The following is an 18,590-nucleotide window of genomic DNA, read 5'->3' on the forward strand; positions in this document are numbered from 1 at the left end:
TGACGCTGTAGGACAAACCCATGTTCAGAGCTTGCAAACACTTTTGGGCTGAATTATTTCTGCCTAGCAAAACCGCATGTGATTGTGTATCATTGGAGCGCCTTCATGATGCTGAAGATGGATGTATGATGGAGCTCGCCCTTGGGACACTTGCATTGTGCTTTATGGATTTAATTTCACCCCAGCCAGTTTGGTGCTGGGGCTGATCCTGCAGAAATCCACCTGTGAACTGGAATCTGTGGTGAGAGCAGGCAGGAGCAGTTGGGGATGGAGATAACACAAATGCAGGATCAGGTTCTTCCATGCTGCACTTCCTGTGGAGTGGGAGAGAGCAGACATGAATACAAAGCAGAACATCTTTTTAAATCTGATGGGTAGCACTGATTATATTTTTTTTTTTCTTCCCAAAGGACAGAGTCAAACTTGCTGTGTTTGTTCATCATTTGATCTGAGTTTTGTTCCTGCCTCTTCCTGCAATGAGGGGGCTCCGTGAGGTGGCACTGGGGGCAGTGGTGAGCACCCAGGGGATGTGGCTGTGTTCAGGATGTCACCAAAGGCACGTGTGCTTGCCCCCTGCATTTTTCTTTCTTGTGATGCGATATTCATTCTCTCTGCTTTGTGCTTCTTCACCTAAAATATGAACACCTGATGCTTTGTGTCACTTCCCTGGTGTTTTTTTTTCTGATGTTGTTAAAGAAAAAACTTACCTTCCCTGGATGAGACTCTGATCCTGCTCCTATCCAAAGGAGAGGTTTGATGAAGAATTGCTAAATTGGAGCTTTTGTTGTGCAAATCCTGGTAATATCAGGCCAGGTCATGGAAGCTGAAGCCCTGACCCTGTTGCTTGAACCAGAGAGACCTTGATATCCAGGTGCCACCTGCAGCCCAAATCTAGAGTAACCTGCCAAGGGCTGAATAAATCACATGTGAAATCCATGTAGATGGAAACAAAGAAAATAACTAAATCCTGGGGATTGTTAGAAGCCTGTTAAGACATTCAAAACTCTCTCATTTTAAGCCTTTTGGATAGTTTTGAGTTTTTCAGGCCAGCATTTATCTAAAGAGGACCTCCCTTGGTATGACCATGGGTTGGAGCTAGTGAAGCACAAGCACAGTAAATTGGCCTGTAAGTTGACAGCCTGCCTCCAAACTCCTATATAATTTCCATAAAAATTATATTATCCTACTTTTAAACGTAAGAAAAAATTTAGTGCATTCCAACTTGCAGAGATTTAAGGGAGGGAGGAGGTGTTACAGCCCTGCCTCTGTGTTCAGCTTCACATGGGGTTGGGAGTTGATGGCAAAGGAAGCAGCAAAGCCAAGGTGTTTCAGTCTAATGTGAAAAATAACCTAAAAATAGAGTTCTGAGGGCTGGCTTTCTCTTGTCAGACAATAGAAAAGCAGCTTGCGTGACCTGGCAGTGTCCCATCCCCGAGCGGACATCCTGCACCAGGAAATGTCCTACTGGGTGTCTGGCACACGTGGGAATGGGTGATGCTGCAGTCATGGCGATACTGAGGGGGGGTCTGGGGGCTGTGGTGGTGGTTTATGGCATCGAGGGTTCTCCTGTCAGCCTAGGTCGTGGTGTCCCAGCTGTCCCTTCCCTGGTGGCACAGGACAGGAGCGCTGTGCATTCTGCAAGGCGTCACTTAGAGTGCATCCTGTGAGCCCTCCTTCCCCTGTGTGGCTGCGTGTGTCCCTGTGGCTGGTGGGTCCTGAGGGTCTGTTGTGGAGAGAAGAGGGCTTCTGGCCATGGTGAATGTGTTACGGGTGCCAGGCCGGGCCTTTTGGTGTCTGCTGAGCTCTGTGGCTCTGGGGAGGAGCTGGGCATCCTTCCTCTCTGCCTTCTCGGGGCAAAGGCCTTGCTGGCTCCCAGATTTGAGCATCCTCTCCTGTCTGTGGCTGTTACCCTGGGGACCACTGTCCTGTCTGCAGGGTTGGAGATGGAGGTGGCTGCTCAAGATCTTAGGGCAACTGCAAAAGGCTGGGCTTGACTGAGGTTTGTGAGAGCCCAGCCTGGGCTCCCAGGGACCAGCGATAGGGTCAGGGACAGAAACGGGCTGTGGGGCTGTGGCATGGCAAGCCAGGCTGTCATGGGAGGTGGGGCATCACGAAGGCTTCATGGACTCGGGGAAGTTGTCAGTGTTGCAGCCATCTCCTTGGAGATGATTCAGGTTTGGATGGTCAGAGTTGCACTGTCCTTAGCCCCATGGGTATGGGGGATTGTGCAAAGCTCTGGGACTGTATTTCATAAAACCAGGGTCTTGGGAGAGGAGGAGGGGGTTAGTGGTGGGGAGTCAGCTCTGGAGTCACCACGTGCTGCTAGTGCTGGCTCCATGGCAAGTTTCCAGGCTGTGCTGGGTGCTGACATGTCCCTTCCTCCCCTCCAGGCTTGCCGCGATTTCCTGGACTTAGCTGAAACTCACAGCCGAAAATGGCAACGGGCACTGCAGTATGAGCGGGAGCAGAGGATCCGGCTGGAGGAGACCATCGAGCAGTTAGCCAAGCAGCACAACAGCTTGGAGCGAGCCTGCCGTGGGGCCCCCGGCCTGTCTGCCAGCAGCACTGGCATCACCAGCACTGCCAAGGGTGAGCACCGGCAGGCCAGACAGTGGGGCTGGGGCTGTTACAGGGCAGAGCCCTGTGGGAAGCCCCAGGATTAACAGGGACTTTCTGCTCGGTTGTTCCCAGCAAGTCGGCAGAGATGGGAAGGATGCACAAGGCAATACCCTGTGTGTCCCCTGAGGGTTTTTTTTTTTTTTTTAACAAATCCCATTGCACCATAATTATTGCTAATTGTCCTGCTGCTCCTTTCTTGGGGACTTGGATGTTCCCAAGATACAGATGTGGAAGAGGGCTGTGTCCCCAGCTTGTTCATGCTATTCCAGACTATTTTGGTAGCCTTAACCCTCACCGGTGGGCACACCTCTGGCTGCTGGAGGGCAGCCATGGTGCTTGGAGGTAGCCCAGGCTGCCCTGGCACTGTGGAGTTCCTAGCTGTGTGGGGTGGTGATGACACAGCCAGGGCTCGTTTGCTGCTCACAGGAGTTACTGGGCAATAAAATCTAACAGCTTTGCATATTCGTGCCAAATCTCCTTCCCTGTGGGAGGCATTAGCCTACAGCCGGGTAGCCAAAAACTGTAAATAGTGCCTTGTCTGATTTTTAAAGGATATACAGATTCAAGGGACAGAATAGTGGCTGTTACAGGGGGTGGTGGCAGTGCCAGGCACTGCCCTTGTTCTTGTATGGCCTCAAGGAAATGGCCTCAAGTTGTGCCAGGGGATGTTTAGATTGGATATTAGTAAAAATTTCTTCCCTGAAGGGGTGGTCAAGCATTGGCACAGGCTGACCAGGGAGGTGGTGGAGTCACCATCCCTGAGGGTGTTTAGAAGACATGTAGACATGGTGCTTAGGGATGTGGTTTAGTGATGGATTTGGCAGTCCTGAGTTAATGGCTGGACTTGATCTTTTCCAGCCTAAGTGATTCTGTGGTTCTGTGGCGCTGCTGGGGAAGGCAGGGGGGAAACTGCTGTAGCACCAGGCTCTTGTGGTTGAACCCCAGCTGGTAACGAAGTGCCATGCAGCTGCTTGCTCACTCCCCCTCAACGGGGTAGGGAAGAGAATCTGAAAGGAACGTAAAACTCAAGGGTTGAGATAAGAACAATTTAATAATTGAAATAAAATAAAAAGAGTAATAATGATTCTAACAGTTACAATGAAAAGGAGGGAGAGGAATGAAATCCAAGGGGAAGAGAGAAAAGAAAACAAGAGGTGCACAGTAAAATTGCTCACCATCCGCTGACTGGTGCCCAGCCAGTCCCCGAGCGATGATCCCCTGGCCCTGGCCAACCCCCCCTGCCCTCCAGGTTATACACTCAGCGTGACATACCATGGTGTGGAACACCCCTTTGGCTAGTTGGGGTCAGCTGTCCCGGCTGTGTCCCCTCCCAGTGTCCCGTGCCCCTCCAGCCCTCCCGCCGGCAGGGCCTGAGAAACTGAGAAGTCCTCGACTTGGTATAAACATCCCCCAGCAACAGCTGAGACCATCAGTGCGCTGTCAGTGTTGTTCTCACCCCAAATCCAAACCGCAGCACTGCACCAGCTACTAAGAAGAAAATCAACTCCGTTCCAGCTGAAACCAGGACAAAGGCACAATTCCAGCCTGACCCCATTGCAGGGGGTGACCCTGCTCCTTTGGAGGAGTGTGGGAATGATGCAGGGAAGGAGGTTGCTGCTGGGGAGCTGAACCAGCTGCTGAGCTGGATGGGTCACTGTAGCGAGGTGGCTTCATCTGGGGTGACTCTTCTGGTCCCTCACATGGCCTCGGCAGTGCTGTGCCAGATGCCTCCGTCATCACCATCACCGGAGCAGCAGTACTGCCCAGAGGTCTTGAGAGAGGTGACCAGCTCTGCCCGTGTGCCCTGCATCGGTGAGGTTGCTTGACTGCTTGGTGCAGCTGCTCAAGCAGTGGATTTGTGGCAAAGCGGTGAAGTGCATAGTGAGCCTGCACCCGGGGAGCGGTGCAGCAAGGACAGGAGCAGGGGAACTGCACCGGGTCTCAAAAGTCACTGCTATTAAAGTCTGCTCCCGCCTTTGTAGTGATCCCTCCCACCACAGCAGAGAAGAGAAAAGTTTATAAGTGCAGGGCTGGAAAATCTGAGGGCCAGGAAATCTCTCTGAGCATCACCTGAAACATGTGACTTTATTTTTTTTTTCTTTCCCCCTTCCCCCCCCTGTTTTAATCCAAACCAGATTGCCTGGTAGACAGGGCGGTGCTGGGGTGGCAGCCGCGTTAGTGGTTGGGTGTGTGAGTCACGTGCATGTGTCTGGCTCAGGCAGCCTGGTGGCATTTTTGGAAGTGTTCCTGAACACGGCAGGGAAGCCTTGTATGCCTGGATTGCAGAGCAGGACACAGGCTTCCAGGGCGCATCCTTGCTTTTAGGAGCTGGAAATTGGTATGGCATCCTCTTGCTGAGTGGGATGGAGAGGAGGGGGAAAAGCTGTAAAGGGAACCAGCACTGGTGGGGACACAGCAGGAGGAGGGTGGGCTCTGGGCACAGGCTCGTGCTTGATGGGTTCTGAAAGGGACCAGCAGCACCTGAACATCTCAAACCCTTTGTGCCAACAGGGAGTGTGCAGTCTGCAAAAGGAGAGGCCAGTGATGAAGATGAAGAGACGGAGTATTTTGATGCCATGGAGGATGCGCCAGCTTTTATCACTGTAACCGCAGACCCCAAGCACCACAGGTAAAAGCCCCTGCCCCAGAGCCATGCGTTGCACGGTGCAACCTGGTGAAACCTGCTGTCAGTGCAGAGGGAGCACTGGTTGCCTGGTGGTGTGCTTGGGCTTGAGGGCAGCATCCTCTCCCATGGGGCTACTCTGGGTGCATGTCCCCCAGCAAACGGGCTGTCTCTGCCCAGGGCTCTGTGCTACGCCTGTCTGCTCTTGCATTCCTGGAGCAAGTGAGGCTGAGGATGGTCCCAGCTGTAGTGAAGAAGGCAATCGTCAAGCCTGTGCCGTGGAAGGCTGAGTCCTCTGCCCCAACAGCTGATGTGAGCTCGAGGGAAGCCTGGGCAGGGACTTGGAGGGAAATCTCTCGGAGCATTGGGCAGAAGCAGGGAGTATCTTGCCTTCGTCTGCCTTGACCTGCTGTGATGCCTCCCTGGGCATCTGTCTGGTCCGGAGGTACCTGTGGTCTGAGCCATGGTCACATTGCTGGGCTCACTGGCAAAAGCAGAGGCTCTGCACCCATGCTGGGACATAGGCGCTGAGCATCCCCTCTCAATGCCTGTGCATGGCCTCCGTCACCTTGTTGCCTTCCAGGCAGCACCCTGGGGTGGTGCAGGGAGGTGCTCCAGGTGATGTTGGCTATGCTGCACCAGCTCCAGTTCTTCTCTCCCCTTCTCTGCTCATTCTGGTGTTTACCAGCTGGTACTTTCTTCCCCACAGGCGTTCAGGCAGTAACCTGAGTGGGGCCAGCGAGGGCCACCCCGAGGACTGGAACCTGGAGGACAGTGTGAGTTGGCCGGGCAGAGTGGGTGGGACAGTCCCAGTGGGATGAGACCAGGGGACAGGAGAAGGAGAGGTTGTTGGAGGGACTGTCCATCTGGATCCCTCCTGTGTCACCAGGATGGAGCAGAACTGGTTGCTCTGTGAGCTATGGGCATGGGACAGATGTCAGCAGCCTTACAGCAGCACCCCAGACACCATCTTGAGGGAAGCAAGAAAGTGTTGCAGGACAGTGTCACCATTGTTACCGTTGTTTCCCCTGTGCTGTGGAAAACAGGCTTCCAGCGATGCTCCCCAGCACAAGTATCTCCTGAGCTGTGGTTGCTGCTTCTGGGAGCTGTCAAGTCCGGTTGGGTCATGCAGGGCTGGTCCAGCTTAGACATGTGTTTCTCCTGTTGCTTCCACAGGTCTTTGAAAGCTCAAATCAAAGCAGCTGCAATGAGTCCACTTGCAAAGATCTCCTGCCAAAGAAAAGGAGACGGACTCGCATCCCTGACAAACCCAACTACAGCCTTAACCTCTGGAGCATCATGAAGAACTGCATCGGCAAAGAACTGTCCAAGATCCCCATGCCCGTAAGTGAGCATGTCCCAGGTGCTGAGGGCAGGCTGAGAAGGTGCTGCTGTGATGCCAGCATTGAGGGTTTGATTTGGACATGGCTCCTGGCTGTGCAAAGGATTTGGATTATGGCTCCGGGTGGTCTGGTCTGGTGCTGTGGTAGCACAGCAGCCCTGAGCGGGACAGGAGCATGTCACCAGTTTCCAGCCCAGTCCTGCACTGGCAGAGCCCTCTGAAACCACCTCACTCATTTCCCCAGCCCTGCTCTGCAGCACCCATCAGTGTGTCCTCCCTGCTCAGCTCTGCTGACTCTAAGCCCTGCATTTTTTCCTGCAATTTATTTATCCCTTGAAATCATCCGTCTGCTGCCAGAGAGCCAGCACAGCCAGAAAACTAAACCAGCCAGGCAGGAGGAGGCTGTCCTCAGTGGCTCGGAGCTGTAATGCTAATTGCTTTGTGGTAAATAGCTCTGGTGTCGTGGCTATTACATTAGGGACTGTTTGATTTGGGTTGGCTCTTTCTTTGGGACTGATCCATTCTCCTGTGCCAGCTGTGGAGAGCCCTGGCAGCTTGCTCACATGAGTCCTAGAGTGAGCTGGAGCAGAGGGGATGTTGCCCAGGTGTTCTCTGCGAATCCAACTGTTGCAGAGGCAAGGAGGGAACCAGGACACCTTGAATCCCTGAGGATTCAAGTGTTTCAAGCAGGAGCTGGAAGAAAAAAAACCTACAGCCCTTCTTTTCAAAGCAAACCAGCCCTTTTCAGGCTGCCGCTTCTTGAGCAGGTCTTCACCAGCCCAGTAAGCAGCATGGGTGGGACTAGGTGCCGTTGTAAGGAATCCCATTTCCCCAAAAACCAGAAGCACTGTGGGAGAGTTGTAAACCAGCTGGGGGTGACTAGGGTTTTTTGTGGTGCTGACTGGTGTGGAAGTAGCCCAGCAAAGTGTGGTCCATAGCCCTGGCACTGTATTCAGGGTCCTTCCTTTGCTGGGTAAAGGGGAGGAGCATGTTACAGAGGCTTGGATGCTGAATTGATTGTATTTCTGTCTCTTCCTAAAGCAGTGCCTGACACTCTCCAACTGAGAGTGACGCGTGTCTCTTCCTTGTGCTGTTTCCAGATGAGATATACAGCCCCGTGCTGTCCATTAGCGTTTCTGCAGCAGCATCAGTATCAGATGAAGGTGTGATGGGTACAGAAATAAGCTCAGAACGTGAAATACCAGCAGCTGCTGGTGTCTGGAGAGAGGAAATTTATACCTTCCCTATCAATCAAATCATTCTGGGATCTGCTAAAGCTGAGTCTGAAGCTGAGGGCAATATGTTCTGCTTGAACAGCAGCCCCCTGATGTGGCTCAGGGGATGTAATTACTCCATCCCTCCCTGGGGCAAGTGGATCCGATTTCCCAGCATTGCTGTCTCAGTAACCTGTTCAACAGAGCTATGGGCTGTAAAGGGGCTCAGCCCAGCATCAAGTGCTCACTGTCAGCTTCTCTCTGGATATCTGTACAGATACAGAGGAAGGGAGATGCTTTGCACCTCACAGGCTCAGCCCAACACGGCATTTCCTTGCTGGGGCATTCACCCCAAGAACAAGCAGCCTGTGGGAAGACAACAGGGTGCAATTTAATCTCCTTTCAACAGATATTTAAGTTCTCCTTCCATAGTAAGTGTGCTTGGAGCACAGGAGAAGGCAGCAGCTCTGTGAATTGAAACGGAGCTGCTGAGTGAGGGCTTTCAAGCTGACGTTGTGGTAAATGGAGTGAAGGAGGAGGAGCAGAAGGAAGCGGAGCAGCCGGCTCAGGGAGGGCTGTTTGGAAACGTGGTTAATTATAGTACAAACTGTTAATGAGCATGTTGTGTGCACCCAGTGGTGGGAGTTTCTCTTTCCGTGTGCTTCAGCTGACTCTTGGCAAATTATGAGCATTTCTGAGACCTGGTCCCCTTCCTGAGGGATACGATGGACTGAAAAACCTCTCTGTACAAACAGCATCCTCCTTAAATTTTCCTCTGAATGAACAAATCTGCAGCATTGAAAATGAAGAAAACAGCTTTAGGGATTTTGTGTTTCGGGTGGGTTCATTTTCCTTCCTCCATGGAAGGGTTTTGCTTTGCTATTGCCAGAGCAGTGCTGGTGGAGAGGATGCAGCTGCTGGCTTTGTTCTCGTGCCGCCTGCATCTCCCCTGAGAGTTGTCTCAAGCCGGCAGTGATTTGATTTTTTGTGTGTGGATGTGATGCTGCCCTTTCTACACAGCTCTTTCTTTCTGGGATGCTGTAAGTTCCCTGCTGCTTATAGGGCTTACAGGCTAAATCCCCAAGTGGAACAGTCTGGAGTTTGTTTTCTTTAGTATTAAATATGTAACTTGGCTTATAGAAGTCATTCTCCCATCCTTAACCATCTGCTTCTTCTAAAATAGATTTCTTTGTTCTGAACTGAAAGTAAATGTAAATTTCACATCGTTTTGAGGCAGAAGACCTTTTGAGAAGAAGTATCTCCATCTTCGTTTCAATTATTTTATTTCGATTCTTTTCAGAACAAAAATTACTGCTAAAATCAACCCTTTGGTTTTTTTTCCCCAGAGATGTTTGCAGCCTGTCCAACCTTGCAATTTACGGCAAAGTTTTCTAATGGACAAAGCAATGACTTTGGGGTATAAGTACAACACTTTTGGGCTCTTCCAGGACAGGGCTTCCCCTCTGCTCTCTGCTCCATGGGGCATGGCTGCTGCCACTGCCTGTAGCTCACATGTGCAGTTGGGTGCTGTCATGGGGCTGCAGTCCCCAGGAGCAGGGAGACCCTGAAATGGAGCTTTTCAAGGTTTCCTGAGCAACTCGGCTGCAGCCTGGCATGGGGGTGGCTTTGCTACGAGGTGATGGAGGGCAGCCTGGGGAGCAGCACATCTCTGCCCTGCGTTGCTGGTTGGTTGTGGCTGGTGGGATGCTGGCTAGGAGACAGGAGGGACCTGATCTCGCTGCTGAGGCTCGTTTTGGGGGTCACTGCTGCTCCGTCACTGGAGCAAGGTGATACCTGCTTAGTTCACTGGGCTGCCGGCTCCCTGGCCCACCTCTTCTCAGCTGGAAACTTCAAAGCCTTCATGCTTTTGTGGTATGGTTCAGGGAGCAGAGCAGAGCACATATTTCTTGCCTTTATTTAACATTTGAGTGATGCTGCAGAAGCAGTGTGTGCCCAGCGTGCCTTGGCACATCCAGCCCCATGCTGTCAGCTGCCCTGTGGGGCTGCTGCTTCGGTTCAGCAGTTCCCATCCGCCTGGATCCTTGACTCTTGGAGTGCGTAGCACTGTGCTTGGAGAGCCAAATGTGTGGGATGCGAGTGGTTAGCAGGGCACAGTGCTGGGGGAAAAAGGCAAAGGATGAAGTGCCTGGCTTGGCATCTCTCCTGCTCTAACTCTTAATTGTTCCCCTCCAGGTAAACTTCAACGAGCCACTCTCCATGCTGCAGAGGCTGACAGAGGACCTGGAGTACCACGAGCTGCTGGACAAAGCAGTCAAGTGCGAGAGCTCCACGGAGCAGATGTGCTTTGTCGCTGCATTTTCAGTGTCTTCCTACTCAACAACTGTCCACCGCACCGCAAAGCCATTCAACCCTCTGCTGGGGGAGACCTATGAGCTCGACCGGCTGGAGGAGTTTGGTTTCCGTTCCCTGTGCGAGCAGGTGAGCGGGTCTATGTAGGGGCTCTGTGTACCTTCCCTGCTGCTCATGTCCAGCCAAAGCAGCCCTTCCCTGAAGGAGACTGGGCATCTCCTCGCACTGAGCCTTCCTCCTGGCCAAGATAGCCAGCGCGTTGCTATTGGTGCTGGCAGAAGCAGCTGCATGTGCAGCCCAAGCCATTCTTCAGAAGCCAAGTGTGCCCACTCCAGTGTTGCAGAGCAGGAGGTGGGGAAGGGAGGAGAGGAGAAAGGTGTCCTGTCACCCTGCCAGGTCTCCTGGCAGCTGTTCTGGAGCTGGGGTTGTCGTCACATCTCAAACCTTGAGCAGAAAGGAAGAAGCTCTCCTTACCTGAGCTCCTTTGTAGCTATAAAGTGATGCCCCAAAAGGTTTTGGGATATTTTTGGGCCAGAGGGTGTCATAAGGTCTTGTTTCTTGTTGGACTGCAGAATTTTAGTTTCAGAGCTTGCGAGCAACCTGAGAACCTCTGACAGCCCCATGCTCTACCCGTAGAGTGCATCTGGCATGCATCAGTTAAACAGCAGGTCTTAATTAAAAACCTGGAGTGCTTAATGAGTTGTGACCTGTGAAGAAAATGAACTGTTTAATATTTAGCACACTTGGCTGGTTCGGCCTGGGTTCCTGGTGAGAGATGGGGCCATTTATCACCCCTTTCAGGTGGGACATCGCTTTGGTGGGGCCTCTCTGTTCTTCAGGAGGTGGCTGTGCCATCTTGGGGACTGAGCAACCACTGCGTCTTTTCAGTGTTCAGAAGCATCAAACAAAATCACAAACCTCTGTCACTCTGCAGAGTCTGATGCAGGTCCAGGACCTGCAGAGCTGTTCAGCAGACCATGCCCTGAGACTCGTAGGATTTTTGGAGGGGCATTGCATGGGAGAAGGGTCTTACTGCTAATCTGGACATGCCATGCTGTGCTGTATGATGTTTACAGCAGATGTCAGACATGTGGACAGGGCGTGCTGAGAATATGCAGTGAAGGAGGCTCAGGCTTGCACCAGCATCCCTGTGTCTCCCTGACATTGTTCAGCTCGTCTCTGTCCTCCTCCTCATCTTCTCCAAGTCATGGCCCTTTGTACCCAAGTCTGGAGCAGTCACTGTAGCAGGTGCCATGCTCTACCATCAGCAGGGGACACAGGCATGTACAAAACCCCTCTGTGGTAACGGGTGCCCAAGCTCAACAAAATTGGAAAGCTCTGGCCTGAGGCAGGATAGCAGCTCCTGTCACATCCCTTCTCTCGGCTGCGCTACTCCAGGCAGTGACAGACTCTGTGGGGTCTCCTGGAAACGTGAGCCCTTGCTCATGACAAAAGCAAAGGTCCTTCAACAGGCATCTCCAAGATTCGTGTCTTTGCTGTCCCTTTGCACCATCCAGAGCTGCATGCCCGATGTCAGCCAGCTTTGATCGTCCCCAGTGATGCCCACATGGTCTGTCCCAGTCTTGGGAGCTCATGCCCTTGGCTGCAGTGAGCCAGGACACTGCTGACCAGAGTGTAATGAGCTACAACTGCGAATGTGCCTCCTGTTCCTGCTCTGCCCAGCCCCTTGCCTGCTCCCAGGAGGCAGGTCAGAGGCTGCAGCATCACACCTTCACCTCCCCTTGCCCAGCAGTGATTCCCCTGTCCTGCCACACAGCCAAATTCCCCAGCGGGCTTTAGGCACAGCAGAGAGAAATTAGGAGTCTCTGTTCTCCAACACCTCCCTGGTGCCCCGTCTCCCTGCGCTGTCACCCTGCTCATCCCAGTACTATAGGAAGTGGGTGGTTCCTTATCAGGATGCTCAATCCATCCCTTAGCCAGCAACACCCCTCATCCCTCCAGGGTCCAGCCGGAACAGGAGGCTGGGTTTATATCCTCATTTGGGCTGTGGTGATGAAGCCTGGTGCTGCCTGTCGGGTGCTGCTGGACAGCGCTGACCAAGTCACTCCCACACCTTGCCATCCCTTGTCTCATTCCTTCACCCTCCGTTTCACCACCCTCCTTCCTCCATTCCTGTTCCATCCCAAATAAATGACCCTCTCTGAATTGCTTTCTCTGGTTGGTCCCAGTTTTCCTGCATCTGTACCCAAATCTGCTGTTTCTGACACCTCGATGTTAGCTGAGCTGCAGGCTGGCCTGAACCCCTGGGTGCAGCCCTCCTGTCTGGTCCTTGAGTCCTTCCCTCGTTGGCACAGCACATGAGCTTCATTTGAAATTAGGTTTACTGTAACTTGGAACAAACCCGCTCCCTTGCAGCGCTCTGGAGCCTTCGGTCTATGAGCGGAGCCTCTAAATCTCCCTCCTGGACCCACCTCAAAAGGGCACGTTTCAGTGACAGTAGCTTTGTGCTGATGCAGCGTTGTCAGCGCATCTTGCCCCGGTGCTGCTTTCAGTGCAGGCAGCGTGGGGTAGACAGACAGACACCCTTCCTGCTGCTCTGAACTTTCCTTGGATGCTGCATGCGCTGCTTAGCCCACCAACACTGAGCGAAGCGTTGATCATCTCGTGCCTGAAATCCAGTTATCCAAATAGGATTTTCTCCTGCTGGTGACAGTGAGATTTAATGGAGAGGTCTTTGCTCATGTTTGTAATCCAGTAGCTTGGGGCGCTCAGCCTGTAATTATGTTGGTGCAAATAATCTCTGATCTCAGCAGTGCAGCTGTCGGAGCTCGGTGGTTAGTGGGTTCCCAGTGGTGGGTGGTGCATGCTGGGTCGGCTGTGTGAGACCCTGTGAAGGCAGAGCCCTCTGGTTGGGGTGTCCTGCTCCCACCTTGCTCTTGGGCAGCTTTTCCAGTGCAAGGGAATGTGAGTAATGTCCTTTTACAAGTCATGCCCAGGACAGAGGATATTGTATCCACCTTTCCAGCCCAGCGTGTCTGTAGGGGCAAAGCCAAAGTCTTGGCTGAGCAGGTCCGTGTGTCTCAGACAACCTGGAGACTTGCATCCCCCGGGAATTCCCAGGCAGAGCAGTGGGAGCCGCTGCTGGTAGGAGAGGTGCTGTTACACTGGGATTACTGGGGATCTAGGCTGGATGTTGGCACATCACCGTTTCTCAATCAGGACCCCTGAAGAGTGGAGTCGTGTCCTGGGGTCACAGTACAGCATCGTTTCACAACGATAGTTGATTAAATTAGCATTTTATTGATAATGCTTCAAATAACGTGCCTTAGAAAATCCTGGCAGGAGCTCGGTGCATCTCTGTTTGCTGCCAGGGTACTTCATGGGAGGTCACCCTGATGTTCAGGAGGAGACCGGAGTGTTCAGGTCAGCACAGCAGAGCAGCCTGAGGGCTAAAGCTGGTGCGCGGCTATTGCCTCTCCTAGGAGTCACGCTGTGAGCACTCGCACTCGCCAGGGCTCTCCGGGGTGCTGGTGGTTGTGATCTTACGGGCTGTTTGTTTCTCCTCTCCTCCAGGTGAGCCACCACCCCCCGGCAGCTGCCCATCACGTTTACTCCAAGCGAGGGTGGACGTTGTGGCAGGAAATCACCATCGCCAGCAAGTTCAGGGGCAAATACCTCTCCATCATGCCACTGGGTAGGTGACTTAGACCGACAGGATTGGGGCTTGCTTTTCTCCCTGCACTGCTCATGCAATACTCAAAGGTTAAAGCAACATGCCAGTCCCTTGGGCTCTCACAGGGCTCAGTGAATTCTACCCCAAGCAATGCAGAGAGCACAGATTTGTGCTCCTGATCACAGACAACCTGACAATAACTGGTCTGCCCTGGAAATGGAAATTACACCAGCTGCAAAGGGAGACTGCTTTGCTTGCTGCTAGTACCATAGTGGTTTGGAAGTATCTTGCCTGCCCATTAATTGATTTCTTCTCAAATGATATATAAAGGTTAGCTTACTCCCTGTTTTAACCCTCTCCCTGGGTGGCAGATGCAGTAAGCTGCCTGCTTCCAGTGTTCTGTTTGTCTTCTGCCTGTCCCCGGGCTGGGCAGCACACCTGGGGCTGGTCCCAGAGCTGTGGTGGTGGCTGGCTGCTCTCGTGGCACTGAGAATCAACCAGGCAGCTTGTTTCTGACCTGTTTTTAAAATTAGTGCTTTTAAGGGGGTGGGAAGAGGGCAGAGGGCCTTGCAGCTCTCTTGCTGCAGCAGCCCACAGAGCATGCAGCAAGGGAGGGGTGAATCCAGACCCGGCGCTGGTTGGGAGCTGATGGTGGGGGATGCAGGTAGAGAGGCCAGGTTGGCTCTGGGGACAGGCATGGTGCTGGGGCGCTCCAGGGGGGCGTGCCTGCAGCCCTGCCCAGCCATCTGCCCTTGCTGAGCCCAGGCACCCCTCTGTCTGCAGGTGCCATCCACCTTGAGTTTCACTCCAGCGGGAATCACTATGTCTGGAGGAAAGTCACCTCCACCGTTCACAACATCATTGTGGGCAAGCTCTGGATTGATCAGGTCGGTGGCTACGGGTCCAAGGTGATGGGTCGTGCCTGGCCTCACCGGGCTCCAGGGAAGGGGCAGGGGGGCTGGAAGGACATTGCCCTCCCTCCTGGGGTGTATGCCAGCGCTGCCTGGTGTCCCCACCATACTCCTGCCATGATAGGAAGGTGTGCTTTCCTGGCAGGGATGAGGGGGGAAGCTTCTTGGGAGCTCCTAATGGCTCTTCCCAAGGCCAGCAGCTCCATGCAGCAGGGTGGTCACATGCGTGGTGGGTTCTACTGTGCTGCTGGCGAGCCACGGGGCTGGTGGGGGTGGTCGCTGTGGTGGCTACAGCCAGAAGTAATGCTGCAGCTGGTGTTGATCTGTACCTGCACTACAACTAACACCTGATTTGTCTCCTTGCAAAGTCTCTCACTCGCTGTGGTTCTGTGTCTTTTATCTAGTCTGGTGAAATAGAGATTGTTAACCATAAGTCAAAAGATAAATGCCAGCTGAAATTTACCCCCTACAGCTACTTCTCCAGAGATGTCCCCCGAAAGGTACGTAGCCATCCATCTCCCTGCTCCTTCTAGCAGCCTTGTGTGGGATGAGACCTTACCTCTAAGCTGGGCTCACAGGATCCCAGTACCGCAGCTGGGATGAGCCCCAGCACAGGGCCAAGGAGCCGCACTGGCACCTCTGATGTGGGTCACCAGGGAGGTCTGGGGGGAGGGACCTCCAAGCATAGCCACTGTTTTGGCTCTCCAGGTGCTGGAGCTGCCGCAGAGACTGGAAAGGGTTTGGTGGGCTGGAGACCCACCTGTGTGGTCAGAACGGGCCAGCGTTTCCCCTGTGCTGGGCACAGCTGATGTCCGAGGACATGCAGTGCCAGGTCCACCTGTTCTTGTTGGGGCACCTGGAAGGTGTTCTGCCCTCCTGTGCCTCTCCCTGTGCTCTGGATGTTTCCAAATGCCACCAGAGCCATCTCCTTCTGCCAGGTGACAGGGGTGGTGAGTGATGCTGATGGTAAAGCCCACTACGTAATGTCTGGCACATGGGATGAGAAGATGGAGTGCTCCAAGATAGTGCATAGCAGCCACGGCAGCACCAGCATGGAGGGCAAGCAGAAGACAGTCTACCAGACGCTGTCTCCAAAGGTCCTGTGGAAGAAGTACCCCCTCCCGTGAGTCCCCTCCTCGGCGTGGGGTGCTATGCTTGGGGGTCCAACAGCCAGATGGGGATTAATGGCATCACCCTGAGTCCTGTGAGAGGGAGGGGGCTTGTATGCCTAGTCGTGAGGACATGGGAAGGGGACCAGGACTTGAGTGGCTGGTTTGGCTTTTTCGATGTGAGCACATGGCAGGAGAGAGCAGGTCCCTGCGAGAGGAGGGTGGCTTTTGGGGGGATCCGTTGCAGGTAGGTTTTGGGCAGGTGAGGGTACTGTTTAGGTTTTTTTGGGCTGCTGGCTATAGTGGGGAGGTGTGTCGGCTCTCTGCCTTGCTGGTGCGTCCCTGGCCATCTTGTCCCACTGGTTGCTTTAGCTCTCTGGAGAGCGGTCCTCTCTTGAGACTCTTACCCACGGTGGGGCTGCTCTGTCTCCAGCCTTCAGTAGCACCAATGGCCGGTCCCAGCTTTGGAGGTGCTCTGTGGGAATGGTCCCCCGTGGAAAGCACCCTCCGCTTGGTGCTACTGGTTCTGCAGTCGGGGATCCAGCAGCTCTCGGGTGAAGCAGTTTCATGTCTCAGTGGTGCAGTGCAGCAGCCAGGCTTGGCTTTTAGCTTCCCTATATGGAGCCAACAGAGGAGGGGTCTGCTCCCCTCCAGGACACCACTGAGGTGTCATTGGCATCTCCACTTAGAGGGTGGGAGGCAGGGCTCCCTAAATAACCTCTGTGTATCTGGTTTGGGGTAGCAGGAGAAGCGTCAGTGGGGCTGGGGTGAGATGCAAGGACGCAGAGGGCCGGGGGAGCTCCGCTCAAGGTAGGCACCATCTCCACCACCCTGATCAGGGCTCTCCGCCTGCAGGGAGAACGCCGAGAACATGTATTTCTTCTCTGACCTGGCCCTCACCTTGAACGAGCCTGAGGAGCGAGTGGCCCCCACGGACAGCCGGCTGAGACCCGACCAGCGGCTGATGGAGAGCGGCCGCTGGGATGAGGCCAACGTGGAGAAGCAGCGGCTGGAGGAGAAGCAGCGAGCTGTGCGCCGGCGGCGAGAGGCCGAGGCTGTGGAAGCCCTGGAGGAAGGTAAGATGTTCTGGGATGCTGGCAGGCAGGGACTGCCCGCCCCTCGCTGCAGGAGGGGGATGTGGCGAAGAAAGCCCACCGGCTTTGCGGGATGAAGGAAGGACCCTGCAGCTATTTGGGGGCTGGGGGAAGCGCGGGAGTGGCGGCTTCCAGGACAAGCAGCCCTTAGCCCCTGTTTCTCCCTGGACAGGCAAGGACTACGAAGGCTACATCCCGCTGTGGTTTGAGCGCAAGCTGGATGCTGTGACGGGGGAGCTGATCTGTGTTTATAGGGGCGGCTACTGGGAGGCCAAGGACAAGCAGGACTGGAGTATGTGCCCTGACATCTTCTGAGCCACTCTGCTGGCACCGGGGTGGCCGGCCCTGCGCCTCGGTTCACCGGGACAAACAGAGGGACAGTGAGGACACGCTGGCAGCGTCCCGCCGGCAGTTAACAGTGCAAATACACAGAGTCAATACATACAGAAATTTGAAAAGCAAATCTAAACAGGGATTCCAAACCTATTTTTTTACGCACTAATAAATAGCATCCTTTTCTTTTTAATGATGGCTTTTTCAGCGACTAATTAGGAACGAGAACACGTGAATCTGGTTCGTTTTTAGCCTAGCATATTTATTGCTATCAGGAGTTGCTGCCTATATCTTTCAGCGCCTCAGCTTTATCAGCTGAGACGTCAACTTCCAAAGATGCTCGCATTGTGGGGATGCTGTGCATTTGTGTGAGCTCTTTTCTTTGGTATTTTTTTTCCCCATTTGTGTGTGACTTTATAGAATTATTTAAAAAAAAAAATAATCTGCTTCTGGTTCAGGTTCCTTCAAAAACAGACGTGAACTAGCCTGCATCCTGCTCAGAAAGTGTCTCCAGGGGCTGTGGCACTTGATCCTGGAGGCTCTAGGTGGTTCTCACAGTGCCCAGTCATCCCAGTAGCACCAATCAGGATATTTTTTTTCTTTACTTTTTTTTTTTTTAAAGAAGTGTTTGAGCAGATTCCCCGCAGTCTGCCATGTTTAGTCAAGGCTTAGGACTGTCTCTAACATGATGCTTTGTGAGAGTGATTTGAGTGAGGTTTGGTTTGGTTTTCCTGCAACCACATCCAAAGGGGAAAACGGCCTCGCTGAGGCTGGGAATGCCTGGTAGACACACGGAGGAGGTCTGCAGGCCAGCGATGCTCGGGGGTTCCGGTACCAGCTCCCTCCCACTCCATACAGCTGCAGTCCAGGGGTTGGCAGGAGCCTAGACCTGGTGCCAGGTTTGCAGGCAGCGTCTCCCTGCTGAGCTCTGCCTGATGCAAGCGGGAGGGGAGGGAAGAGATGCTGTGGTGCCGCTGGGATGCAGCCTTGGTCCTGGGTCTCCTGTCCCTGTGTCTTCCCCATTAAGCCAGACGGGTCTGGTCCACAGTTCCCTGGCACTGGGGGTCACAGACTGAGCCTGGAGGACACCCACAGCCCGGTGCCCGGCTCCGTGCCTTCTCCCTCGTGGCTGGTCTCGCCCAGGAGCAGTTTCAGATCATCACTAAAGCAGCCTGAGCACAGGGCGGGGGGAACCCCGTGTCCCCCGCTCACCCCTCCTGTGTGCCATCGCCTTGCTGCAGCCCTGGACCTGCTGGGAGAAGCGGAGCAAGCCCTGCCAGCGATCGGCACGGAGCAGGAGCCAGCGGTGCTTGGGCGCCGGCCACGCAGGCAGGTACCGCTGGTCCCCAGCAGCACAGGGGAGGATGGGGGTGGCAGGGCCCTGAAGATGGGATCTGCTGG

General features: G+C 53.9%; 1 protein-coding gene across 2 annotated transcripts in view; it reads left to right on the forward strand.

Moving 5' to 3' along the window:
• Nucleotides 1–17,382, forward strand: part of OSBP2 (oxysterol binding protein 2) — a 116,829-nt gene extending 99,447 nt beyond the window's left edge. For both annotated transcript variants that reach the window (XM_040607350.1, XM_040607359.1), the window contains 11 exons: nt 2,391–2,589; nt 5,131–5,248; nt 5,952–6,018; nt 6,419–6,586; nt 9,992–10,237; nt 13,643–13,763; nt 14,526–14,629; nt 15,058–15,153; nt 15,592–15,776; nt 16,618–16,838; nt 17,029–17,382. In XM_040607350.1, the coding sequence (XP_040463284.1) occupies nt 2,391–2,589; nt 5,131–5,248; nt 5,952–6,018; nt 6,419–6,586; nt 9,992–10,237; nt 13,643–13,763; nt 14,526–14,629; nt 15,058–15,153; nt 15,592–15,776; nt 16,618–16,838; nt 17,029–17,171 (1,668 nt within the window). In that variant the 3' untranslated portion in view covers nt 17,172–17,382. The remainder of the gene's footprint in view (nt 1–2,390; nt 2,590–5,130; nt 5,249–5,951; nt 6,019–6,418; nt 6,587–9,991; nt 10,238–13,642; nt 13,764–14,525; nt 14,630–15,057; nt 15,154–15,591; nt 15,777–16,617; nt 16,839–17,028) is intronic.
• The last annotated feature ends 1,208 nt before the right edge of the window (nt 17,383–18,590 follow it).

This window comes from Falco naumanni, chromosome 1 (genome assembly GCF_017639655.2).
Source record: "Falco naumanni isolate bFalNau1 chromosome 1, bFalNau1.pat, whole genome shotgun sequence".
Classification (NCBI taxonomy): Eukaryota; Metazoa; Chordata; class Aves; order Falconiformes; family Falconidae; genus Falco; species Falco naumanni.